The sequence below is a fragment of the Temnothorax curvispinosus genome, unplaced genomic scaffold (assembly GCF_003070985.1).
Source record: "Temnothorax curvispinosus isolate PA1 unplaced genomic scaffold, ASM307098v1 QBEX01000305.1, whole genome shotgun sequence".
Lineage (NCBI taxonomy): Eukaryota > Metazoa > Arthropoda > Insecta > Hymenoptera > Formicidae > Temnothorax > Temnothorax curvispinosus.
In genome coordinates, this window is record NW_020210085.1 from 174,180 (window position 1) to 198,941 (window position 24,762).

A 24,762-nucleotide genomic window follows, 5' to 3' on the forward strand; every position below is an offset into this window, starting at 1 on the left:
CCTTGGGAAAAGAAGGAAGAGGAGTTATCACATACATACAACTGCAGGGAAGGTGCAAATAAAGGGAAAAAATGACTCGAATCCCTCTAATTTCAGTCATTATAACTAAACGATATAAATTATAGATAAATGATTATGTTGAGTATACAAATTATGTAGGGTAAAACGCGACGCGACGTTCTCTTGTTGTGTATAATTTTATTAATAAAAATCTTGTAATACACATATCATTGGTATAAAACATTCACATGATTTTCAAAACAAAAAATATATGTATAGAGAAGGAATATAGTAGCCGAGTGTAATATATTCCTTCGCGATAGAGCGCAGCTATCTTTACATTCCATAGGTGTAACAAGTATTTTGTACATTTGTAACGAACGTAGCGGCAACACTTAACTAAGTGATTTATCATTAGATGTCTGTCAGACGCGTCGCGCACTCTTCGTATAATGTACAAAAAGAATCAATGGAACTGATCTGACTACGTCCAACATTACACTCATACGTAGGACCCAACGGCGACTTCTCTCTCGTTTCTTGTCGACGATCCACATATGTCTAGGTCCGTCGTTTTCCTCGCGCTCGTTGCCGATCCTTCGAGGCCTACGCGCACAGATCTCGTGAGAATACGTGCTATAATCACAATGTCGCCAAACGTGACGCGAACGTTTATGGCACTCTTATTCTACTTAGCATTCTCTTTCCGTACGTGTATATGTCATGAATATGTTACAATAAAAAGTTGCTCGGCCTGACCGGCCGCGATCGAAAAACATTTGTTTGAGCGAACGTGACTGATGGTGATGATCTTTCTTCGATAACGATTTAGTAAATTTTCCCATTCTGTGGCCAACACGGGATTAACACGCATCGGAATCTTGCCGCCACTTTTGTACCGCTTCTCGGCGTGCATCGGGTACTAACGATGATCGCATACCACCCAATACATTGCTGGTCGCTTCGGTGGCCAGAATAATTGGTTTCACGACTGTCGGTGGAATTTGTCGCAGTACACCACCGACCGCACCGACCGTGCCCTTGTGCTCGTGTTCTTCACTAGCCACGCGAACCAGTTGAGTCGCAGTCTCGCCTAAGCCCTGAATAAATATTACAGATATGAGATTAGGATTTCTTTTAATTATTATTTAATTATATTATTAAAGATTAGGATTTCTTTTCTCTAGAAACAGAGAAGAGGCAAGAGGCAGCGAGCAAGAGAAAATAAAGAAAATAGAGAGCCTGTGGAGGATAAGAAGTTTAGAACAACGTCGAAAAAAGTTGATTGATGATCCGGTAACAGCAGCAGCTATAACCGTTATAACCCTAAAGAAAACTGTATAAAGATAAATAATACAAGTTAAAATTATTTATTATTTTTCAACGATTATTAAAGATATAAAACATAAATACTTTACTTAATATAATATATCTCTTATTACTTACAAGGGAACCTCGCAAACCCGAAAATTCGTTTTTGGGCCGCAACTAAAAATTTCTAAATTCATCTATTTACCCCGTTCCCCCTATTTGTGTGTAGTTTCATCAAAATCAGAGAATTTTCGAGTTTTCGAGGTTTCCTTGTTAGTATATAATATAATTTGTCATGTATTTGTCGTATTCACCTCTTTAACTAATGTGTAAGCATTAGCCACCCCCTCTCGAATATCCAGTGGCTGATTATATCTTTTTCGACGACCCTTCTGTCCTCTGATCTTGCATCTCACACTGGGGCCAGGACTAACTATGTCGTACGCAGTCTCGGCCGTGGTCTGTAATGCCTGCACGATCCTACACGTCAATTCTAACGCAGCCATTGCGGTACACGTTGTAAAACTATTTGCTCCGCGTTGTAATCCACGGACAATTCTCCCGTCTCTCTGATACTGTTCGATTGGTAACCAAAATAGATCACGTATCCCTTGAACTACAACAATGCAATCAAATATCATGTTCAAGTGTATAATTTTTTAGTTAGGAAAGGAAAACTGTGACTCAGAACTAGCACGCAAAAGATGTACGGTACAATAAATACTTGTAAAAATAACAATAGTTATTTAATTTACGAGCGAATCAAATCATGTACTCACACAGCTGTACTACAGAGTACATCGGTCCCACGCCACCAAGTAAACTTGGGAGTTGATTCTTCTTGATATCCTGCAACCATTCCGAAACTAGATATGTAAAAAGTTTGTCATAACCCAATAATCCGTGCCTGTACGACATTCTCTTCAGTCTTAATTCAGAGCAATTTAGTTCCGCCAAGCCCATTAGCAGGCCCGCCAACGGTCCATGAGTGAAATCCACGCGTTTCCCATGATAATCCAGTCTGATGAGAACTTCTGGGCCGAATACAATGTTTCTAAAGACAATTTTAAATCGTTAGTACTCAACGTTGCACGTTCCATTCAATGAAATAATAAAAATTTCAATCACGCACCTAAAGTATATCGGTTGACTATCATCGTGGACCTGGTGGACAGTCTTTGTTTTAGTCTTGTTCTCCCTGAATGTCAGCTCGTCTTCCAAGAGTATCAACAGATTCTGATCAATGATATTATTCTGCGACATATTCATCATCGTGTCATTCGTCAACGCATCATCATTCACGCTCATAATGGGCGGATGATGCGTGGGTGTTCCTTGTTTCGATACGGGGGTGGATTGCGAGCTATTAGGTGTGCTAGAGCTTTCTTGGCTTCGCTTCGATCCACCGCCTAGTTCGTTAAAAAATTGTATTAAGAACAGTAGGCTATCTTGGTCTATGTTCAGTCGCAGTGGCAGTAGACTAAGTTTCAAACAACATTCTTGGGCACTTAATCTGGGATCCGGCCTTACGTGAACTGCCTTCATGGTAAACATAATAGAGTGAGACTGCCTTGGCCTCGCTTCGCTGCTGTATTGATAAAGGAATTTGTTTATGTGCGACGATGCCAGTCTATCTCTTACTTCAATCTCGTGCACCAGTAGCACCTGCCTGGACGCTTCCCGGGTGTTCTCCGGATAGACCTCGTGCTGGAAGCGAACCTTGCTCAATTGCAGTTCCATTAGCACGTCGTGCCGTCGACCCGGGCCACTTAGTGTGTGCCAATCGATCAACGCGTCGTTGCTTCTCGTTGCACGCGGCGAATTCGGCACGCTGCCAAAGTGCACCTCGTTCGGACTAGACTTGTTGAAACCTACAGCACCTATAGCCGATCTACTTCTATTGGATAGAAAAGAAAAAGAGAGAATATAATATATATATATCTATATACTTATGAAGTTGTTTTGATAATTTAACTTTAAAACTTTGGACCTCGTACCTTCCATGCGTCATATTACTGCGAACGTTGTCATTGATGGTCACGTGCTTAGCAGACTGCGGTTGAGAACCATCGAAATCATTGCCACCGTACATATGCCATATCAATGTCATCTCGCAGAGGGTGTATTTCAATACAGGTGCAGGATAGTTTGGTGGAGTCTGCAATAGATCGGTTTTGCCGACCGGCACGGAAAAGTGATTATCCACTATTCTTAATGGTTCTTGGCACAGCGACCGAACCTCAGGTACTCCATAGCGCGGTATTATTCCTGTACCAGCTTCCTCTCCCAAGATGCAAAATTCATCGTCGTCGTCGTCATCTTCTACACCGCATGCGATCGTTTTACCGCATTCTTGCGAACTCTTTTGCGTCTCTGCCTCTCGCGTAGCGGCACAGGAATCATCAGGAAAGAAAAATTCAACCCGATTTTCTGTCATTGGTATCTTCTCGCTTTCGTTGCCACTCTGAGTTGTCGTTCCCTTCACAGTCTCCTCCAACGCATCCTCCATTAAACTATAGACTCGCTCAACTTGACTCCTGCTAAGAGTGTTGATGCTCTCGACGCCCAGAAGATTTTCCTCGTATCTCGTAGACGTTGGTGGCACAGTGGGAATACTCTCGGTGCTGCTGCTGTTTATCACGCTATTCGGCTGTTGCAAATCGCCATCGTTGGCGATGTAAGTCAGTAGTTGCATGAGAGCGCGACCCGAGTCCGAGCATGTGCGTACGTGCAACACATTGTTGCTCGCCCGGAGATCGACTCGCGGCACACCGCCGTACATCCTCTCGTTCAGGCGTAGCGACAACTCGAACAGGCCGAAATTCATCACGCACACGTAATTCCGTTTTAGATCCACCGACTTTTCGCGCAGCTTGTCCGATATGAAGAGCGCGACATCCTCCGCGATAAAACGCAATGTTGACGTATTAGTCTGCGCCGTAATGTTGCTCGACACGCTGAAATTACCGAGGGTCACAACAGACCTTAGCGGCAGGTGAAGCGGTCTATAGTCGATCGCGCAATCCCACAAGTGCAGATGCAGCTCAGTCAGAACACCCGGCGGTGAATAACCGGCGACAGGATGATCCGCTACATCCAGACAATCCATCAATTCTGTGAACCACGAAGTAGCGGCGGAACACATTCGGTGCCTTAATGTAGCATTGCTTATACCTATCGCAACCCGGAAAGTCTTTATACGATGCGTCTGATGGGCCGCTTGTATCCTCACCGCGACTGTCACCATGTCCTTGTCGTTAGGATTCGCTGTTATATTGCTACCGGATCCGCTACGATATATCGTTCTCTCGCAATATCGTGGCCTAACGCTATTGATACATCTCAATGGCGGTGTCCGCGACGGGCTTGTCGTCAAACCGCAGTGATCCAGCGATACGCTCCTCATCATAGCGCAAGCGTAGCTCAGATTAGCATTCCCCTTGTATGCCGTCACGGAAAATATCGTAGCATCCTCTAGTCGTATGATTAATTCTCCTTGTTGCCCGGGTATAACGTTGCGCAAAGAATCGCGCACGGGAGTGTACATAGACAGAAGACCCTGATTGATGCTTAGAGTCATTGCCAACTTGCTCTGTGCTTTTTTCGATGACATTCTTTGTGCCTCTTTGTGACTCTTCTCGTTCGTTGTAGAATGGAATATACCTCCCTCGTCTGAGTCGGAGTCGGAATTATACTGGATCCCACTTTTGCACATGCTGAATCTGTAAATGATACACATTTAATGTCTGAGAATTCTACGAAACTCTACAAACTTCTTCTAAATATTTTAGGGTACTACTTAGGATAAGTGGATTCCTGTAAGAGAGTAGATGCTAGGTCGAGGCCAATGTGATTTTCCAGATGAGTGGTGTATTTGGGCCTGGGTGCCGACGGCTCCCATAGGAACAAATCGGTATTGAATCGATTGTAGAGCTGTTCATAAATGCGTTTAGACGGTATCTGGACGGAAGCACAAGGTAAATTGATTTCCAGCTGTAGTCTAGAACCGTGTATGCCTTCTTCGATAAATTCCAACATTTCTTGTCGATTTCCAGGTATAATTAGTTCTTCACCGTCGCTATTAGAATGTTAAACAATTTTTTTTTAATTATAAATCAATAAAAATTTATTTAAGAATATTTGAAAAAGCGTGTCGCTGACCTTTGTTCGTTTTTCTGACCGTGTTCGTGAGATTTCGAGTGGAGCGTGTCGGATTCGCGCATGATTCGTCTAGAGGTGAACGGGGAAGGCGCATGTTTCGGAGTTTTCTCCAAGGTATCATCTAAAATCCGTTTATCGTTCTCTACTTCTTCTTCAGAACTATCCTCCAATGGACCACCGAGACGTTCTGGATACACAATGACCACTACTCTCGCCCAACCAAGATCATCGTTGACTTGCTGATACGTCGCAGTATCATTCTTCTCGTCAGCTGTAGCTAAACCGATTTCGATTGGCGCATCGCCCTCGGTTTCTATGTACAACAACGATAGCCGCCGACATTGCAGTTCGTGCCTAGCTATATAATGAGATCGGCTATCCATAGTAGAGTGAACTTGTGCATCTGTCATCTGTACTATCATATAGTCAGATCTCACAGATCTTTTCCACCACGGCGCACGACTCATATCGTGTAGTGGTCTTAAATCTGGTACAGGAAATCTATATAAAAAATAATATATATTATACAAATCAGAATTATATATATGTATGTAAATATGTATGTATATGAAATATTATTTTGTTTGATGTAGTACCTCAGTTTGATCGTACATGACGACGAAGAGATTTTGACGTCTACTCTAGAATCTGGCAGTGTTGCACTGTCCACAGCTTGATCAAATAATGTCTGTTGATTCTGAAAGATATATCATGGCTTTTAATAGTATTCTATCAATTGAAATAGGGCTATAGAAAAATGTCACAAATATAAAAAAAAAAAAAAAAAAAAAAATCTTTACAGATTTGTTAATTACACTTACAGCATCTCTAGCATTTATTACAGGATTGCAAGTACATATTGGCTGTGGATTAAGAATAGCAGATATTCTATCTACAATAGTAATGTCTACTTCGCCTCTGCAGGGTTCCATTTGAATGCTGGAAAGTGAAAATAGCATTAAAATATTAACAAATTTAATTTGTAATTTATTATGAATTGATAAAATTGATTAATACTATTTTATTAATTTCAAATAATCCACGAGCAAGAATATGTATAGAAATATTTAAATAATTATTGTTACATTGTTTAATTTAAAGATAAATATTTACTCAAACTCTGTGCGTGGATGTGCAAATTTCGTCATGTGAGTATGTCGAACAGCCTTTTGGGTATATTTAAATCTCATCCTAAAATCAGTTTTGTTGGAAAACCCAATATTAGTTGTGTTCTCTTTCGTGAACGCTAATAGCTCGATGAATTCCATCGATGGTGTTCTATACGAGCTAGGGTTGTTGGAGTCAACCAAACATTCTACAACTTCCAAACTAGCTAAAGTCAAGCTTCCTGATATCGCAGAGTATTGATTAGTTGTCTTTTCACTGCCCTCGACCACTAATGGCGCAGCTAGTAATCTATAATCAATCGGAACTTTTAGTTAACAGTCTAGAACAGTCTACTAGGATTAATCTATCATTTATACTAATATACCTAATATGACTAAGTCGACAAGCCTCTGTAAGTGATTTTGACGCTGTATCAAAATCTTTACTTCCATAGCCACCCATAGCAAACGTTCCTACGTGCCTGAAAAATTCCTTCGCTGCGTTTCTCATCTGTCTTACACTGCTAGAAGTTAGACCGAGTTGTTCCACGCATGGCGTTAGTATATCTTCGTGCAACAGAATTAGAGCGACGGAAGACACCCTTATGTGAAACTGGGTAGTCTCAGCGGACGTGTCGTTGTCTATGTTATGTCTGTGTCTATTATGTCTCGGCAAATTCGTTGCCGAACTTTTCGAACTAATGCTGCTGGTCGATATGCTGCCCTCCATACTGAAATTATTGCTCGTGATCGAATCACACATCGACGAAGATCCCGGCAATTTCATTGGTAGGAATTCATCCTCGTTGTCAGATTCGTCCACAGATCCAGTAGACCATCCTTGAGCATATCGTAAATCCTGTAATAAATAAAATATCTTTACATTACAGAAATGCATCGAAGCATTAACAAATTTTCGTACCGTAGTCTTCAAATCTTGCATAGGATGTGTTTGATGGATAAGCTCGCGTTCTATACGATTAAAATCACTGCTAGCCATAGGTTTTTCCACATATCTTCTCGGAACAACATTACTAACGTCTTCTAGATCTGGAGATGCTAGGCCATGCACTAATTCTAATAAGACATGAAGCTGCCTAGGACTCAGGAACAAAGTAAGTGCTCCCAGAGTAATTTCCAGTTCTACCTAAAATTTATATCATTTTTTCATTTTAAAAGAAAATAAATACCTGGATTATAGGAAGAAAAGATATATTATTTTAGGTATAAATACTACGGTGAAAGCGCGTGCTCCTACCAAAGATGGCACCGCACTACGTAACCGCGTTTTCTCGCGAGCACTCGACCGCACCGACTTAAGTATATACACAACGTCGACAACAATATTCATTGCCCCGATCGACGCTCCCACCGACGATCTCATCGGACGATAAGAGCTAGACGGGCATATACATGACTCATACTCCACACATCCAAACATATACTCCTCTCCATCATCCACGATCGACATCGACATACGTACCCCCAAAATTCATAAAAGTTCATCTCACCTTTGGTCCCGATATTCCTTCGCCTTGTTTCATTTTTAATCTCACTTCTTGTCTACCTGCCAGCTTAGCAAACATGATGGGATTTGATTCGTTCGAGTTGTTAACAGCATTTCCTTCTGGAGGAGTATGCATAATGCTCTGCGTAGGAGACATTTGTGCGGAGATAAACAGACTGTCCGAGTTCTGTTGTTATAGAAAGAAAAGAGGCAACGTGTGAAACGTATATCCTTTCTATTGCCATATCAGTTGAAACCCAGATGTTTACACTTACCTTAGAATCGGGAGTAGAGCACGTGCTAGCCAACATACTTCTAGAAAACGTTCTTGCGCGCGAGGGAAATTCGTCGGTATGAAAAGTCACTCCCTCCATGTAAAATCGCTTAGTGGAGAACGCCGAAATAATGTAACCCTTCGCACATTCGTCGGGATCTAGAGACGTATTACTGGGATCTAATCCAGCTTCGTCAGAATATTCAAGATTTTGTATCGACACTTCGATCGCTACTCCCGTGGAAGAATTCAACGGTACGTGTTCCAAACGTATCACAGTATCGATAAATCTCACTTTGACCCGAGACAAGACTGAAATACACAAAACGATAAAGAATTCAGTTTTTTTATTTATTTATTTATTTAAAAGTAAAAGCGTACAATGTAAACTAAGTGTCTTACTTGAATCTATAGTCTGCGCAAACAGTTCCACCGCCTCTAAGGGCTGAGCATTTCCCACATTGGCCGCGTCTTGTTGCAGACACTCCTGAGCGAGTTGCATACTGGACGTCATTGAGCTCCACATAGACTCGAACATCGATGTCCCAGTTTCGATTCTTTGTCGCGGTTGTACCGTGAGTCTGAGACCCTTGACTTCCACGTAACTCGCTTGACTAAGTAACGCCGACCACGGTATACTAATAGATATCTCCATTATAAAACCGTCGACGAAGTCCAGCGGGAGATGTTGTTGCTCCCCCATCTCGTTGAGCGCCTGTCAAAGATTAACGTTTATTATTATTATTTTTTTACAGAAATATTTCTCGATTACAAGTGCTATACAATTAAAAGAAGAATCATATTCAAATAAGTGGAACAGCCATTGTGTAGAATGCAAATAAGAAAAATCGGCGCTCTCATTCCCCGAGTAAAGACGTGTTCGATCGCATTAGGAAATATCGGAAGAAATAGAGTCTCTGTATAAATTAGCATTTATTAACATTCAAAATGACTCGCACTATGACACTGTGTTTAATTAATACACGCACAGAGGTTGTAACCAACTGCGTTCAACGATTTATTATGCTCGCTACAATAGTTACGGCGTTATTGCTTAGATATATCTATCAACAAGAAAAGAAATCTACGTGTAAAAATTTTTGCATTAAAAAAAATAGAAGATAAAAAAAAAGTGAGAGTATTTGTTAAAAATATAATAGAAGAATATAGAATATAGAAATCAAAATTAATAAATGTATTACGTCGACATGTGATATTTATTAATCTTTTTTATTAGTCATGTATATTTATCACATTTAATTCATGCGTACATATATATTACTTATGTGCGCACGTACACTACACACACACGCACACAGAGTTACGTCGTTGTTTTCTGGATTAACCATTATAAACTAATCTATTCTCATTTTCTGTCATATTTGATATGTATTATTCATGTATTATTCACCGTTGCAAAATATATAAAAAAATCGCGCGTAATCGTCCCATGATTAAACACGCGACGTTTGCAGGGCATTTAAATATTAAAACCACGATCAGCTGTTTGAGTGTAACTCGAACACGAGATATTCGCAGCGCGACGTAAATACATGTATGTATTAGTATCATCGGTGTCGCGCGTGACGGGAATGTGCGCGTTATACTTATTGAGTCAGCGATGCGATCTTATCTTTCTGGAGTTTTAGCCGAGGAAGGAAGAGAGAGAGAGAGACAAAGAAAAGCAAAGCAGACGTATGTACCTGCACGTCGAGGCTGACGTTGACGACCCGTCCCGTGCCATTGTACAGATCGACGGTCAACTGATCCAGCGTGAGCTCCTCGGAGAATTGGCCGAGGTAACGCTGCAGCAGGTACCTGCACGCCCGCTTCTTGATGTCCGCCGACCATCCGAACCAGGACATCTTGCTCATCTCGCTCCCGATCGCCGGAGCGCGCGCGTTTCTCACGCGTGACGCGCGATCCTCTACTCAGTCTACTCTATCCCGAGTCCCGAGGAGTGTTCCGGCGTGTCGCGTCCGTAACGGGGTATCATCTCGTCGCGCCAGGCATACCCCTCGGGCGTCGGGCGTCCGGAACGTATATATCCGCGCTCTCCGACCGTGTTGTTTCAACTTCAGCAGCGTGGCGCAAGGTCCGCGCGAGTGAATCTCGATCGCATCCCCCTGACACGCGCACCGCCCGCGTCCATGATGCCGCGACCCGCGACGCGACACGCGACACAACGCGCAATAGCACGCCTGGTCGAGATCCGGTCTCCGCGATCGATCGAGGCTTGATCTGTGCTAAAGATCTGAATTCTGAGATCGCCCCGCTTCTCTCGATCGGACGATTCCTCGGGCCTCGGGCCTCGGGCCTCGATGTTTCCGTCGCACACCAGGCGTCGCGATGTTCCTCCCCCTCAAGCCTCCTTGCTCCTCCTCTTCCTCTTCCTTCCTTTCGTTCGTGCTCGTTCGTTCTTATTTGATAGCCGTCCTCCTATGAGAACGTAGCGCAGCGTAGTATATTGTAGTTATGTAGTACACACATACCAGACGGAAAATGCATCAAGTTGCAGCTAGTTCACTGACATATATACGGTGAGCTAGTTGCAGCGATTTTTCCCGACCTCCGAGCTCCGAGTCCGAGTGCACGCGTCGCGTCTCGCGTCTAGATACCGTCGTGCGTCGTGATCGTTGGGTGAAAAAATTCAACATTCAATATTACGTGCTCCTTTACTCCACCTGCGTCGAGGTGCTGCTTCCGATACAGGTGTTCGCGCACGTCGAGCACACGTGCGTCTAATTATGCTGATCGGATTATTTAACCTTTACCATCCTGCGCGTGGATGCCAACGTTTTTTTTTTTTTAAATGTAATAATTTTTCGGAGAAAATACGTGCTCGCAGAGATCATTATAATCTATTGATGCAAGAATTTGTCCCATAGAAAGTGCGTAGGCGCTGATCGGTATGAAAAATGGAGTTCCTGCCTCAAGTCTTTGTCTGCATGCTTTATGTTTTCCAGTTGTTCTACAAAGACTTATTTATCAGACCAAATATATTTCATTATATTCGTGAGTTTCCTTAATTTTCTTTTCGAGATCAAGTTTGCCTTCGAAATTTGTTTGCTCAATTATTAATTATTAAGTACATAAAATCACATAAATTTCATTTTATGTACTTATATATATATATATCATATGCGTACATACACGATTAGAAGCGGCTGCTAGTGCTTGCTCTACTGCGCATGCGTAGTATCTCTCAGCTGTGCATTGACATTCGTCGCTGACGTCACGCCGTGACCGCGGCGGCGCCGGCGGCGGCGGCGGAGATCAGCAGAGCGTCTGCGCTCACGTCCACGGATCACGGATTATTTTGACAAGCGCGAGTACGCTACGCTCTCGCCGCCGACTCGAGGGATCTGTCAATAGTGTCAATAAGGCAGACGGGATCCATGGATTTCGGCTTTCATCGTAATCGCGTATGATTTCGTCGGTACGTTGGACCGTGAGACCGTGAGATAGTCTCGTTCGATCGTCCCGTACGTAAGACCTGGAGGTAATGGCACTGTCAAATATCTTGCTGCTCAGCCAAATAGCGGGCTACGTCGTAGCCCTTATCCTGTCGCTCTGCATCATCGTGCCTATGAGTCTGCATCAAGATGAGTTTAGGTAAGGTCCCAGGATTGGGAAAGAAGTTACCTTTTTAAAGTAACTTTTTCAAAGTCGCTCGTTACCAATTTAAAAAAATAACCCGGTCCCATTATCGTTATTAATTTTGAAAAGTAACTCCGTTACCGTTATCGTTACTATTTTCGTTACTTTATTTAATTTAAACGAAAAACTAAATTTAACCAAGTCCAACCGTACGTCTATTTGTTGAAGATAAGTTAAAGATAGAAAGTTACGATTTTAATGGTTTAAAAAAAATGAACTTATTAAATTTTACTAAAATTCTTTATTAACTTTCAATAGGTGCTGATCCGTAGTCCGTAGATCAGCTTTATTAACCCTAGCTAGCCACACTTATTTTCGAATCCTTAATTCGCCGTACTCCAGTCCATGAGACTGCTTTGTCGCATTGTCATTTTCATTCTACGTAATATTTTCAAGCTTGTACTGTAGAAAAATTGGTAATACAGACTTTGAATAAGACGTTTATGATAATATCAGATCAAGAAAATTATTTGAATTTAAACTGAACTTATTGGAAACTAGAAAATTATGTTGATATGTGAAAATTAGAAAACTGAAAAACGTTGAGCGGTCCACTGGATCGGAGTGTGCCGAGCTAGGGTTAACTTTTAGTAGATGCTCCATCGTATCATTGAGAAGACATATCGAGAACACATTCTTTGTTTTGTTAATATGGAACTTCCAACGCTGAATAAGCGCTCTAACAAAGCACTACTTGGAATAATAAAGAGTTTATTGCTCATTGGGAGACTTTCTTTGGATCTGACATTTAATAGATCTCGAAAAATCTGGAAAAAAAGTGACTTCTAACGGTAACACGTTACTTCCCAACTATGACAAGACCGCATTCAACATTGTGATAATCATGACGTTCTCTGTTACGCCCTACGAAGCTTATTTTGTTTCCTTCATTTTCCAGGGGACACTGTCTTTTGTTTTCGACCGGTGTCTGGCAGGAGTCGGATGGCCAGATTGTGGTAAACTGGGCGTCGCAGGCGTACTGTAATTACACAATATTCGTAGGTCTGATCCTCCTCGTAACGTCGTCGATACAGATCTACCGGTTGTCCCTGTTCATGTATCGTAGCGAGGACAGCTCGTTTCTCTCTGCGTTTGTGGACGTTGTGACTTCCGTCATTCTCACCACCGTCACCTTGATCGCGGCGATTATCGTAACTTTAGGTTTCATGACGTGGTGCCAATGTATGACCAAGAGGTTCCCGTCGTGCGAACTAGCGGCTGGAAATGATATTGACAAGGCTGACGGTATCGACACGTCAGGTTTCCATATCGAACTTGGCGCCGCCCAATTTGGCATTTGGAGTAGCCTGTCAATTTGGGTCGGTTTGTCGGTTTTCGCTGTCTTGAAACTGTTGAGGTACCATCAGTTAGAGAATATGAAAGTTTCCATGTATAGAGAAAGGCAAAGATTAATAGAAGCTACCACGAGCAATCAGCAGCAGGAGCCGAGTTAAAAAAGTTTTGATAGCCTAACATTTTGTTTCTCAGGGTAAGTTTGATAATAACATGTGCATAATAATACGTTGTGCTACGTTGTAAAGACGAACGAGATATATAAATTCTCAAAGAACATATATATTTGCGTGAATAGTTACATTATATACGAAATTTTTCGTTACCTTCAAAACGCACAGAGTCACTGCGAGCATTATATCGATGTAATGTGTACTATTCTGTGTTCAGAGCCAATCGATTTCACAAAAATAGTAGCAATCTTTTTATTGAGAGATCAACATACTGTAAAATATTTTTAGAACATCACAAATAATATTACAGTTCTTGTTTACAATTGAAGAAAAGTTCTTCGAAAGCCTCGGCATATATCGTTATTTAATCGGATTTTTCTAGGTTTAGGTATATAAGACTTGTATAAAGATCGTGTTAACAATGTATATATTACAATATAGTCAATATATTTCCAAGTATAATAAACAGATATAAGTATAAATATAGGAATATAATAAGTAAATTAAGTAATGGAAGTTAATAATCGCATCTTTTATATTTTCCTGATTCTATTATATATACATACATACATACGTATGCACAGTGAGAATTTTTTGTTATATTTTACTGTTAAATTTACTACAAACTTGGGACAACTTGGCAACCAAGGAATTTTTGAAATATACAAAAGACATTTTACAAACAACGCGCAACGTGATAAAAATTACCAAGCAGATTATTATTGAAAAATTCTTGAAATTTTCTAGATATATTTTAGTAAAATTAATTAAACATATTTTATATTTTGATGTAATAGATATTAATATTTTTTATTATGGTAGATATTAATCAGAATAACTCACATAGAATTCTTCGTACTACATTTTGTTCCACAACTACCATGATTTTGAGGGTGAATTCTAAGAGAAAATTCTCTCTCTGTGTACACACACTATATATATATGTATGTAATTTATAATAGATCCCAGATTATAAAAATTAAGAATATAAAATGAAAGATATTTGTTGTACGATGCTTACATTTTGTTATTTAATGCTCTTTAAGTATATCTATTATAAAGCGCGAGTATAATTTTGTATATAAATTACAATACAGAATACATATATCGAAGTTATCCTGATGCAGCCTGACGTTTTTTTTCTTTATTATTCTAACCTCTTTTTTTAACCTGGAAAATTGAGCGTATATAAAATTATTGTAACGTATCTCACGTGTTGAATCATATAAAATGTATTTAAGGTATGGAAATAGCATGCGGCAAACTGGATCAAGATACTTATGTGTTCATACTTTTTTGCACTCTCCGAGTGTGCTTCTACGGCTGCCTGGCGGACACTTTCTTGGGGGAACATCAATTATTATGAAAGGTGCAATGGCTGTTTGTACGCATTCCAATTGAAAGTTAGTTTCGTTTACACCTATTACCCCATCGGGCGCACACGGACCGCCTATTGTTCTAAGTGGATAGCATGTACCGTTATACGGTACCACGCCATCTTCCAAGCAAGGATTCTCCACGCAACGAGGAACCGCCTCGTCCTCAGGAAGAATGACATAATTTTTTGGCGGACAAGGACCTTGTCTATAGGCTTCGTGGCAGGAATTGTTCAACGGAAAGTACAAGAATCGAGATCTACAATCGCACACCCAGGAATCCTTCGCACCGTCTCCCGGGTAGAGAAGCATGTCTTTCGGGCAACTATCCGGTATTGATACGGGTAGACGTTCCGTTATCATCTGCAAGGATGATTATATAAGAAAAGAAAATTAGCTTCTTGTATAATCTTATATTAATATTTGTATTACCGTGGAGTTGCCACCGCTGACGTGGGAAGTTTCCTCATCAGTTGGAAATGATAAATCCTGACCCCATATCACATAGTTGTATGCGAAAAACATAAAACCGATGTACAAATACTTCATCCTCACTATTGGAGATCGAGTCGCTGAGAAAATTATATATTTATAAACGTGGTACAGATGGAGAAAATAGGAAAGACTTTTTAATATGTACGTGCGACACCGAGTATAAAGGTCAATTAAAGCTAGAATGTAATATGAACAAATATATCACTAGTAACTGGTTAGATAATAATGACAAGATAGTATAAACGTTAAACATTTCCATCTGCTTCCGAGCACTTTCAATGGCAAACTAAAAGAGAGATAAAACAGCGAGATATATATATATATATACACGCTCTAAAGAAACCGCCCATTATAATCTGAACAGTCATTAGTGATATAATTATGCACTAATAGCTACACTCTGGATCTAATTGATACTTTTAATGTTAAGATGAATGTTTTCCTTACAGTTCTTAGCAATACGCTGTCCTTTTCTGATAAAGAAAGAAAAAATAGGAATATCACACACGTGTTAATAACTAATAACCGAGAACTTGTGAACTTGAGGGAGATGTTCTCTAAGATTCTCTCGAATGCATACGCGCAATTACACTGAGCCGGTGTAACGGTGACTATGATGTTTCAAGGCTAACCACTGTCAAACAAAAGGAAATGAAAGAGTATACTGACCAGAGCGATAATCTTCACCAATGCATAAGCGTGTGTGTTGATCTTCGAGAAAGCCGCTTACGTATGTATATAGGAATTGAGAAGAGAAGGAAGAGAGAAATCGATTATAATTCTGACAAAATATGGTTTGCAACTGTAATTCGAGATGATTAAATCGCTCACAATAAGATGGTAAGGAGCAACGCTAAAACGCAAATTTTTTAAAAATATTGAAATGTTGAAAGGTTTCCTTATATATAATCATATATTTATAATACAAGAAACGTACTACAGAATTATTCGTTTAAAAATTCCATTTCATTATGTGCACCTAAAGAATTGTTCATAGAACCTATGAAATAACTCTCTTTGTATTCTGGCCAAGATTTGAATTCTTTAAAGAGTTCCAGAATTTGTATTGGCGTTAAGTCTCCAAATTGCGTATATATCGTATAATCTTTGGCTATTAGTCTAATTCCACAGTCTGGCACCCATTTTCTAGAGACAGACAGAACAATATAATGTAATTTGTAAAGTAAAGAGAGATATATATTTGAAATTATTTGTAAGAGAAAAATATTTGCTGGAGAAACCATATATAGATTTTTCATCATACTCACTCTAATGCGGGTATCACTCTGGTACGGCGTTTTTGCAGATGATGCTTCACAAAATAAGAAAATGTCACCCAATCTTTTCGTGACAATTCTGAGTAAAGGTCAGCTTTAGGCTCAAGTTTTATCACATAAATTTGTTCGTAATCTTGTTTTATCGATAGTGCATTATTCATAGATTGACGTTTCTTTTTTGGCCAAGATACATTATACGTAGATTGACGTTTCTTTTTTGGCCAAGGTATAAAAGCCTTTCTATTCAGTGTTCCCAGTAGTTCGCACGTAAACATTAATTTGAACATCACCTTTGTATAGGTGTATAATTTGTAATTACTGTTACTGGTACAGGTATTATATCTCTAAAACATAATTAAAACCAAATATTAATGATGTGTTTATCAAAAATACTCTTCCAAGATACTTAGAAAAAAAGAAAGACCGATATACTAACGTGCCACAGGGATGGAAGTATCGCGATGTAAAAAATAGGCCTTCCATGGTACATGAAACCGTTGCGAAAGACTAAACTGTGTATAATAAACGTAAATAAGTATTTACTATCTGTTGCACCTATTACTTGCATGTAAGTTTCATCTTCCCAATTTTTGCTTTCTATCGCTTTGAAACTATCTTGATATTGTCCGTCAGTAATTTTGTCATCATAAAACGCTCTTGTTATTCCAAAGAGATTGGAATGTTTAGAAGAGATTAGATTCAATTTTCCAGGATATTTTGCAGAGATCGTTTCCAGTACTTGGTGTAATTTTTGATTTCCTTCGTACATGTGAATCAGCGGTACGCCAGCTTTCAACAGTTCTCTCGTTAATATGCCAAAACCAGAATTCAATTCGGCAACGTAACACATGTTTCTCGAGAGATCATTTTTTATCAAAGAGACATACTTCGCGGCGGTATCTTTGTCAATCAGATGTAATATATTTGTATCCCCCTTTTTTAACGTGCACTTCATTGATTGAATAATATCAATTATATCTGGATTGACTTTCCGTATATAATTAATAATGTCCAACGTTTCTTTATCCTGCAATATAGATTGTATATATTTCAATTGCTTTTCTATGGTTTTCTTCTTCTTCTTCACTTTTGACAATCCTGTTTTTTCAATCAGCCCCTTCGTCTCCGCGGTATTAATAGCTTCTTTCTGATGTGCGGGTGAGCTGTCAGTGGTCAATGTTGAGCAATATGCACTTGCGATGTGCCTATTTCTTCTCGATAACCAGGAAGTTATAACCGGCAAAACGCTTTTGTGCAACATTTTATATCCGATCTGTACAAAAGAAAAATAGAGAGCAACCTTCGAGACCAGTGTGCAAATACAAAAGCAATCATGAAAACCTCTTGAACCTCTAATGTAACTTTCTTTTCTCTTTCAAGTAAGTTTCCTCAAATAATCTCACCGAATTTCTCAACAGACTGATAGATTTCTTTCGACGTTTCGTGTCTTCTTTCTAATCAAATTCACAGTCAAAATGCCTCTACACGTGTTACTGTTTATAAGCAAACTTAACCTAATCTAACCTAATCTCACTTTTTAGCGCATTAATATATGCTACACGGCGTTTTCTGCTCGTCATTCTGAGACAATTGTAAGTAATTAACAAATGTACAATGCGCATAAAGTAGATATATAAGCTACAAATTTCAAGTATCACATATATTGTATATTCTACAATTATAAATTCATAATATTAATCTTGCAGGTTATGTTTTTTTTTTTTTTTTAAAGCATGGGATAGTATTTTAATCCAGAACTTGTGGCAGTTTATATAATAATAATTATTATATCATATTTTATGTAGAGACAAAATATTTGAGCTATATAAAACTAGAATTTTTTATTTTGTCGCATCAGATTGTTATTAAATATTACTTTTTATAATTAGCTTTTACTGTGAATGATATATATACGTGTGTATGAAAGATGTATACTTTTTAGATATTATCTTTGGGTTTTTCCAGAAACGAGGATAGTTTGTCAGTGATATCACACATTATTGCCACTTCTACACGGAATCATAGAATGGCTCAAAGCGCTGCCTTGTTAACACGCATAGTGGCATCCTCTGTATCCGCCACGGTACAAGCCGGTAAAATAATTCGAGATGTTTTGAACAAAGGCGGATTAAATATTGTGGAAAAGGGCAAGAACGATTTGCAAACGGAGGCGGATCGTTGCGCCCAACGATGTATCATAACTTCGCTCAGTCGACAATTTCCAAACATCACGATTATCGGTGAGGAGGAACCGTCCAGCTGCGAGGTGCCTTCGGAATGGATCATCACAGAAGCGGATCAAGAGGTGTTGCAATTGAAACTGCCGGCTCACTTGGAGGATGTTAATCCTAAGGACGTGTGCGTCTGGGTAGACCCTCTAGATGGTACTGATGACTTAACGTGAACGTAAAAATCCTGCGTGATAAATATAAGGCACCCTCGCGCTTCTGTTTTGCTCGGAATGTACATTATTGCATATCACAAATATCTAAGAGTACAAGTCCAACTTTTATTTATCAAAGAATTTGCATTGCAGGTACGACGGAGTACACGCAAGGACTGGTGGAGCATGTTACGGTATTGGTCGGCGTGGCAATCGGCAAAACGGCAATCGGAGGCGTGATACATCAGCCTTATTACAAGAACGACGAAAGCGGCACGTTTATTGAGAACGGTCGTACATTATGGGGTATTGACGGCGCGGGATTCGGGGGATTTACGCCGAAGTCACCTCCGGAGGGGAGGAGGATAATCGCGACTACTCGGTAGCGAGCAATTTTAACATTTGTTAAATTGTACTTCGATAATTTATTCTGTTGAATATATCGTTTTGCTTGTTCCTCAGGTCACATTCCGACAGTATTGTCCAAAGCGCCATAAAATCGTTGGAACCTGACGAGGTGACACGCGTTGGTGGTGCTGGGCACAAGGTAATTGCACAAGCGACTATTCATGATTCTCGTTGATCAGATATGATTTTCGAATTGTTCGAAACATATTCTTCATTAATAAAATCTAAATATCGCGTGTCTATTCGCAGGTAATTCTTCTGTTAGAAGGAAAGGCTCACGCGTACGTGTTTGCTAGTCGCGGGTGCAAGAGATGGGACACTTGCGCGCCCGAAGCCATTCTTCATGCAATCGGTGGCGTTTTGACCGATCTTCATGGTGAACGCTATTCTTATAATCGGGAAACGACGTATGTAAATATGAGAGGGATACTGGCTACGGCGCCTGGCCAACCGCATCAGTGGTATTTAAGTCGTATACCTGATGAAGTAAAACAAAAGTTGCAATAGGTGACCTGCATAGTCAATAATTTTTAAATTGACATCGTCTAATGATATTTAATAATTTACTTAAATAAAAGAAAATTTTAATAATCCTCTAAGTATCATATAAACATTCCGTACAGTTATATATTTTTCGATACTTTGTTTTAACAAAATTCTGATTTATAAAGAAAAATGTGAAGGTGGCTGTTAATCTCGAAACAAGCTTGAAATAAAATTGTATAATACATACATAAAAAAGAATTTTAGGTAAATGAATTTATTATTTCACTCCTACTTTGTCAAAGCTTTTTTATTATATTTATCTTTTACAATGGTAAAAAATAATTCAGTTACGAAATTAATGTTATTACACTGAATTAAAAATATCGAAGCATAACATTTTACATAAGGAAAGACAGCATAAGGAAAGAAAGTCTAACAATATTATCAAATTCACGGTTCAAAGGGGCGTTAATAGATTAAATAAACGGCATGTAAGGCAATAAACGAAGAAAAATGTTCACGGTCAATACACTGATACACTATACAGCAACCGGTAAATTCCGGTTTTCCGTCAAGGTATTTAAGTAGAAGGGAGAGTAAAAGGCTCTGTAAGAAGTCTCGGCAAGTTAGTGCGCGACTACGCGTCGCGCATCATCCAGCTTAGTAAATCGGTATATATTCCGATTGGATCTTTGCTTGTCTCGCTATTAAACAGACTGGTTGTCCTTCAGAAATCGTGTGTATATTAAAAGAGTGAGAAAGATAAAGGAACGAAAAAAAGCGAGAGATCAAATTCAAAGAGCTGACGCAAGAGACAGAAATTCGAAGAAGATAAGGAGACTTATTAAGAAAACAATTTCGAGACGGCAATTCAGTAGAAATGGCAAAACATTTTCTATTCGCAAAATTGTTTCTCTTGACGATATTTCTCGTAAATATTTGTGAGAATTATGCCGCTTATCAGCCTCCACCGGCTACAGTGCAGCCACTTCATCCCACGGGACTACGCGTATCTATTCCTGGTAAGATAATAAAATTTCATTTATTAAATAGTATATTTATATACATAGGGCATTTGGTACTTAACAAATAAAATAATTGAACTAAAATATTGCAGATAGATACAGATATTTCTGTAAATTTGTTTTGAAGAATCTGTAATTTAAATTACGACTGTTTTGAGACACTAATGCATATGTCATATCAGTTTAACAAATAAATTATATATATTATAATCGAAATTGTAGGATTGCGTTTAATCGGAATAACATTCTTTTCCTATAGATGAGCATGGAATTACATTAGTGGCTTTCCATGTAAAATTCAATGAAGATTTTGATGGCTTAGAAGCGGGACATATCGCGAAAGACATTCTCAAAGTTCGTAATGGACGATGGACTTACGAAGACCGGCGCACTCAATTACAGAGAGATGATATTATCTATTATTGGATTCACGTTGTATATCAAGGTCTTGGTTACAATTTGGTTGATCAATCGTATCGGGTTATCGGTAAGTTATATGTAAATATTATTTAAGGCTGATGATTAATCTTCGGGGTAATTGTGTAGATGGAGGAGGTCACCTTAGATGACCTTGATTTTTAAGTAATTTAACGATGCAATCTTTACTATCATCTATTTATGATTTAATTTGATTTATCAAAAGAGCGATTATTTATTAGATACAATATGCAATTGTCCGCGATTTTTTCCCTTGTTATAATCCTTGAAACTTTTATTTTTAGATTTTTACAATTACGATGGCACTCTGCACATTGGCAACGAAGTTGAAAGTTCGCAGAATTGCACGACAGCATCGACCACATGGGTCTTCGAGAACGGCAACCGACGACAAGCCTGTCCACGTCAGCTCATCTTTGAGGACAACTTCGATAATCTCAATGCCACAAAATGGAATCCGTTGAATCGTTTTGCCGGCCCGCCGGTACGTATCGCCGACAAGTGTCCATTTATATAAAATAAAATAAAAAAACGGTTTTCATTAAACTGTTATGCTATTTTTGATGCTAGGATGATGAATTTGTCGTCTATATGACCGATGAAGTAACGGATGTGAGCGATGGACGGTTGCGCATTAAACCGATCCTGCTTAATAGTAAATACGGCACGGACTTTGCATCACGTGGAACATTAGAAATAGAAAGGTATGCGGATAATATGAATTAAGAAAATAAAAGAGAGATTAAAGTCAAACTTAATTATATTTCTTTTTTCAGTTGCACAGGCGAAATTAGTACACCGGAGTGCTACCGCGTAGGCGCTGGCTCATACATCTTGCCTCCTGTAATCTCTGGACGTATTAATACAAAGGGAAAATTTGAGTTTCTTTTCGGGCGTGTCGAAATAAGAGCCAAATTGCCACATGGCGATTGGGTGTATCCTGGTAAGTTTATCGCAACTTTTTCCCATCGATTCTTCTTGCAATTTTGATCGTTGTAAGTTCGCGTTTTGTAGTAATAACACTAGAGAGTGCCGAGAATACGTGGCAATTGGGACTGCATCACGAGATCAGGATTGCTTCCTCGGTGGGCAACGAAGAGTTAAGGACTCCCGAGGGTGAGACTGTCAGTGGTCACATATTGGCCGCGGGTGGACTGACCGTATCCTTAAGTGAGAGTAACGCGCAGAGTAATAATCGCATGACGCTACCCAAGAGGCAGTCGGGCAAAACCTGGTCGGATGATTTCCATATCTTCGAGATCGAATGGAAAAGCGGCCTCATTGTAGTAAAGGTTGACGGAGTGCAGTACGGCGAGCAACCCGTCGACGGGTCGTTTGGAAAATCGGTATTGAAATTATATTATATTTTTCTTCGTTAACAGAGACTCTTGTACCATTTGCACAGTTTTACTAAATCTTGTAACAAATGCTGAAGATTTGATATCATTTATTGCGCAGTCGTATTTGACTTTGGGCGTAGCTGTCGGAGGCAGTCACGAATTTCAAGACCATGTCACGAGCAGCGGATATGTCAAACCTTGGCGAAATGTCGAAGCCTTCGTATGTCACTGAATATTTAAGATTAAATTTCTTAAGAAACTTTTAGAGCTAAATATGTAAGAGATTTTGACAAATAAGTGCAATCAATACATTGTTCTTTACAGGCATTGAAAAAATTCTATCATGCAAAAAATAAGTGGCATCCCACATGGGACACAAGAACAGCGCTTCAAGTGGATTATGTGAAAGTGTGGGCACTGTAAATACTTTCGTCTCCGTGAAACGATAAAATATCCGTACAACTACGTATATTTTTATTATCTTATATTTTATACGCGTGTCTTTCTTGCAAACACGTACGTTTATCAATAAAGGCCGGAACACAATACAAAGGTACAGGTAATAGGAATAGGAAATAGCAACAGAATGTAGATTTTCAACCTATCAGAAGCCGTGTATTAATGCATTCCGTTGCTATTCCCTGTTCCTATTGCCTGTACCTTTGTATTGTGTTCCGGCCTTAACGATCATTTAACTCACACATATTATACACAAAATAAATAATAACACAGACTGATTTGTACTTGATGATTATTACTTATTTTAGAGTTCTGGCTATTCTACTACTAACTTAAGCTAACATAGTTTATAGTTCTATCGATTGTATTCGAGTGCATTCGCGCTGTTGCGGATCAAGTTATTACCACTTCTAAAGGGAGCTAGAGGTGGCATCAAAAATGTATTAGGCACAGGTTGCCAGTTCAGTCGAATATCAGGACCAAGACCGTTTCCCAACTGTTCAATGAGCCATTCTCCGCGATATCCAAAGCGCCGTTGATACGTTCCCGCGGCACGTGGTCCATCCTCGGGTCTGAACTCGATGCTCATCGGTTCCTTTCCGGTACTTACGGACACGAGACGTAACAGACCCGCGATACCGTTCTGGGCCCATTCCTGGAGCTGCGGTCGACTGGGCCAGACGTTTGGGAAAATTGAAACATCGGGCCGATTGCTGAACAATGCTTGCGGCCACGCAAACGACGACAAATCAAATGTCTTGGCATTCCGTGTCAACGTTCGATCGCCGCACCATGCGTTTGTCTACTCAAGACAATTATATTACTGTTTTCATTAACAGGGAATTTAATAAATTCAGACTAATTCCATATCCAGTTTGATACATAATTAAATTGAAATTTTGCAGGATTGTTTACAAAAAATATAAAAATTACAGGGTAAAATTAAAATTCCTTGAATTGAATCAGAGAAGCAAGTGAATTGGTGCCTTTACACATGCTTAATATAGATCACTTACCGCGCAAAGGATGATCGTTAAAAGTACTTTATTAACGTGCATGACTTGCTGAAATTGCGCTCATTGCGGAAGCACCTACCGGAAAATAATGAACGACTGGCTCCATTCGGATTCCGTCCGGCTTTTATGCCCTCCTCTCCCGTACCCCATAGGAAATTCGTGATTCGCATCAAGTATCGATTCGGTGAATAACCGATTGTCATTCACGGACAGTATCCAATGTAACTTTTTAAACTCTCGCGCGCCGTTAAGCGCGCGATCGAGTTTTTACTTTCACTGCCAGTATTACGATACACTGGCGAACATTTTCGTATAAGCACATTGGATTACTGAATAAGTTTCATAGGGTAGTCATTCCGCGACGGTAGAGATACTGTTCCTCGAGTGAGCCATGCATCGGAACCGAATATTGGTAGGTTTAATCACAAAATTTTACGAGGAATTGAGTTGATCGAGTTCGGATAAGAATTTTGAGGTCCTTGGTGAGCGAAAAAATTGTATCATGAAGCATCTAAAATAATTTAATTTAGTGGTGTGTTAATAAATTATTAGTAATAATATTATTGTGTAATAA

The 24,762-nt window shown here is 39.5% G+C and overlaps 7 protein-coding genes across 13 annotated transcripts; 3 read left to right on the plus strand and 4 right to left on the minus strand.

Annotated features, from left to right (window-relative positions):
• Positions 1-178: 178 nt before the first annotated feature.
• On the minus strand, positions 179-10,647 carry LOC112453530 (autophagy-related protein 2 homolog B). Of its 3 annotated transcripts, none has more exons than XM_025014326.1 (16): positions 10,063-10,647; positions 8,762-9,074; positions 8,361-8,671; positions 8,090-8,272; positions 7,501-7,725; positions 6,965-7,437; positions 6,586-6,888; positions 6,294-6,411; positions 6,069-6,169; positions 5,473-5,973; positions 5,111-5,389; positions 3,309-5,033; positions 2,444-3,208; positions 2,091-2,365; positions 1,626-1,927; positions 179-1,100 (listed from the first exon to the last, which is right to left on the minus strand). In XM_025014326.1, the coding sequence occupies exons 1-16, from the start codon at positions 10,231-10,233 to the stop codon at positions 864-866; spliced, it is 6,282 nt and encodes a 2,093-aa protein (XP_024870094.1). In that variant the 5' UTR covers positions 10,234-10,647; the 3' UTR covers positions 179-863. The 3 variants fall into 3 exon arrangements, with proteins under 3 accessions (XP_024870094.1, XP_024870098.1, XP_024870104.1); XM_025014330.1 differs by lacking the exon at positions 10,063-10,647 and adding an exon at positions 9,771-9,858; XM_025014336.1 differs by lacking the exons at positions 179-1,100; positions 1,626-1,927; positions 2,091-2,365 and having other exon boundaries at positions 2,519-2,720; positions 2,953-3,208.
• A 1-nt stretch (position 10,648) lies between these two features.
• Positions 10,649-14,090, plus strand: LOC112453546 (transmembrane protein 179). Of its 2 annotated transcripts, XM_025014352.1 has the most exons (4): positions 10,649-11,173; positions 11,248-11,374; positions 11,521-11,974; positions 12,918-14,090. In XM_025014352.1, the coding sequence occupies exons 3-4, from the start codon at positions 11,865-11,867 to the stop codon at positions 13,471-13,473; spliced, it is 666 nt and encodes a 221-aa protein (XP_024870120.1). In that variant the 5' UTR covers positions 10,649-11,173; positions 11,248-11,374; positions 11,521-11,864; the 3' UTR covers positions 13,474-14,090. The 2 variants fall into 2 exon arrangements, with proteins under 2 accessions (XP_024870120.1, XP_024870113.1); XM_025014345.1 differs by having other exon boundaries at positions 10,649-11,268.
• A 412-nt stretch (positions 14,091-14,502) lies between these two features.
• On the minus strand, positions 14,503-15,942 carry LOC112452853. The gene is made up of 4 exons (XM_025013278.1): positions 15,804-15,942; positions 15,294-15,433; positions 14,778-15,224; positions 14,503-14,655 (listed from the first exon to the last, which is right to left on the minus strand). Exons 2-4 carry the CDS (start codon positions 15,408-15,410, stop codon positions 14,638-14,640), a joined length of 582 nt encoding a protein of 193 aa, XP_024869046.1. The 5' UTR covers positions 15,411-15,433; positions 15,804-15,942; the 3' UTR covers positions 14,503-14,637.
• Positions 15,943-15,995: 53 nt separating this feature from the next.
• LOC112452834 (3'(2'),5'-bisphosphate nucleotidase 1) lies at positions 15,996-20,168 on the plus strand. 3 transcript variants are annotated; one of them, XM_025013252.1, is made up of 6 exons: positions 16,112-16,196; positions 18,175-18,225; positions 18,599-19,017; positions 19,170-19,398; positions 19,479-19,563; positions 19,674-20,168. In XM_025013252.1, exons 1-6 carry the CDS (start codon positions 16,171-16,173, stop codon positions 19,929-19,931), a joined length of 1,068 nt encoding a protein of 355 aa, XP_024869020.1. In that variant the 5' UTR covers positions 16,112-16,170; the 3' UTR covers positions 19,932-20,168. The 3 variants fall into 3 exon arrangements, with proteins under 3 accessions (XP_024869035.1, XP_024869020.1, XP_024869028.1); XM_025013260.1 differs by lacking the exon at positions 16,112-16,196 and adding an exon at positions 17,890-18,012; XM_025013267.1 differs by lacking the exon at positions 18,175-18,225 and having other exon boundaries at positions 15,996-16,196.
• Positions 16,118-18,143, minus strand: LOC112452818 (dimethyladenosine transferase 2, mitochondrial). 2 transcript variants are annotated; one of them, XM_025013236.1, is made up of 5 exons: positions 17,984-18,143; positions 17,070-17,906; positions 16,625-16,977; positions 16,294-16,502; positions 16,118-16,209 (listed from the first exon to the last, which is right to left on the minus strand). In XM_025013236.1, the coding sequence occupies exons 2-4, from the start codon at positions 17,892-17,894 to the stop codon at positions 16,301-16,303; spliced, it is 1,380 nt and encodes a 459-aa protein (XP_024869004.1). In that variant the 5' UTR covers positions 17,895-17,906; positions 17,984-18,143; the 3' UTR covers positions 16,118-16,209; positions 16,294-16,300. The 2 variants fall into 2 exon arrangements, with proteins under 2 accessions (XP_024869004.1, XP_024869010.1); XM_025013242.1 differs by having other exon boundaries at positions 18,037-18,139.
• A 351-nt stretch (positions 20,169-20,519) lies between the features above and the next one.
• LOC112452952 (beta-1,3-glucan-binding protein-like) lies at positions 20,520-23,450 on the plus strand. The gene is made up of 8 exons (XM_025013432.1): positions 20,520-20,932; positions 21,195-21,422; positions 21,658-21,857; positions 21,944-22,077; positions 22,150-22,316; positions 22,388-22,719; positions 22,832-22,933; positions 23,038-23,450. The coding sequence occupies exons 1-8, from the start codon at positions 20,791-20,793 to the stop codon at positions 23,134-23,136; spliced, it is 1,404 nt and encodes a 467-aa protein (XP_024869200.1). The 5' UTR covers positions 20,520-20,790; the 3' UTR covers positions 23,137-23,450.
• Positions 23,451-23,503: 53 nt separating this feature from the next.
• LOC112452958 lies at positions 23,504-24,719 on the minus strand. The gene is made up of 2 exons (XM_025013446.1): positions 24,189-24,719; positions 23,504-23,974 (listed from the first exon to the last, which is right to left on the minus strand). Exons 1-2 carry the CDS (start codon positions 24,228-24,230, stop codon positions 23,528-23,530), a joined length of 489 nt encoding a protein of 162 aa, XP_024869214.1. The 5' UTR covers positions 24,231-24,719; the 3' UTR covers positions 23,504-23,527.
• Positions 24,720-24,762: the final 43 nt, after the last annotated feature.

Coding starts and splice junctions, on each gene's coding strand:
- LOC112453530 (XM_025014326.1), bottom strand. CDS start 10,233: ATGAGCAAGATGTCCTGGTTCGGATGGTCGGCGGACATCAAGAAGCGG. Junction 6,889..6,964: donor TGTCGACTTAGTCATATTAG/GTATATTAGTAT, acceptor GATTGATTATAG/ATTACTAGCTGCGCCATTAG. Junction 5,974..6,068: donor TCATGTACGATCAAACTGAG/GTACTACATCAA, acceptor TTTTTTATATAG/ATTTCCTGTACCAGATTTAA.
- LOC112453546 (XM_025014345.1), top strand. CDS start 11,865: ATGGCACTGTCAAATATCTTGCTGCTCAGCCAAATAGCGGGCTACGTC. Junction 11,975..12,917: donor CTGCATCAAGATGAGTTTAG/GTAAGGTCCCAG, acceptor TTCATTTTCCAG/GGGACACTGTCTTTTGTTTT.
- LOC112452853 (XM_025013278.1), bottom strand. CDS start 15,410: ATGAAGTATTTGTACATCGGTTTTATGTTTTTCGCATACAACTATGTG. Junction 15,225..15,293: donor TCAGCGGTGGCAACTCCACG/GTAATACAAATA, acceptor TCATCCTTGCAG/ATGATAACGGAACGTCTACC.
- LOC112452834 (XM_025013252.1), top strand. CDS start 16,171: ATGATTAAATCGCTCACAATAAGATG. Junction 16,197..18,174: donor AAATCGCTCACAATAAGATG/GTAAGGAGCAAC, acceptor CTCACTTTTTAG/CGCATTAATATATGCTACAC. Junction 19,018..19,169: donor CTGGGTAGACCCTCTAGATG/GTACTGATGACT, acceptor TTTGCATTGCAG/GTACGACGGAGTACACGCAA.
- LOC112452818 (XM_025013236.1), bottom strand. CDS start 17,894: ATGTTGCACAAAAGCGTTTTGCCGGTTATAACTTCCTGGTTATCGAGA. Junction 16,978..17,069: donor TACTTCCATCCCTGTGGCAC/GTTAGTATATCG, acceptor ATTATGTTTTAG/AGATATAATACCTGTACCAG. Junction 16,503..16,624: donor AGAGTGATACCCGCATTAGA/GTGAGTATGATG, acceptor GTCTGTCTCTAG/AAAATGGGTGCCAGACTGTG.
- LOC112452952 (XM_025013432.1), top strand. CDS start 20,791: ATGGCAAAACATTTTCTATTCGCAAAATTGTTTCTCTTGACGATATTT. Junction 21,858..21,943: donor ATCGTTTTGCCGGCCCGCCG/GTACGTATCGCC, acceptor TTTTGATGCTAG/GATGATGAATTTGTCGTCTA. Junction 22,078..22,149: donor GGAACATTAGAAATAGAAAG/GTATGCGGATAA, acceptor TTCTTTTTTCAG/TTGCACAGGCGAAATTAGTA.
- LOC112452958 (XM_025013446.1), bottom strand. CDS start 24,230: ATGCACGTTAATAAAGTACTTTTAACGATCATCCTTTGCGCG. Junction 23,975..24,188: donor TAACGATCATCCTTTGCGCG/GTAAGTGATCTA, acceptor TGTCTTGAGTAG/ACAAACGCATGGTGCGGCGA.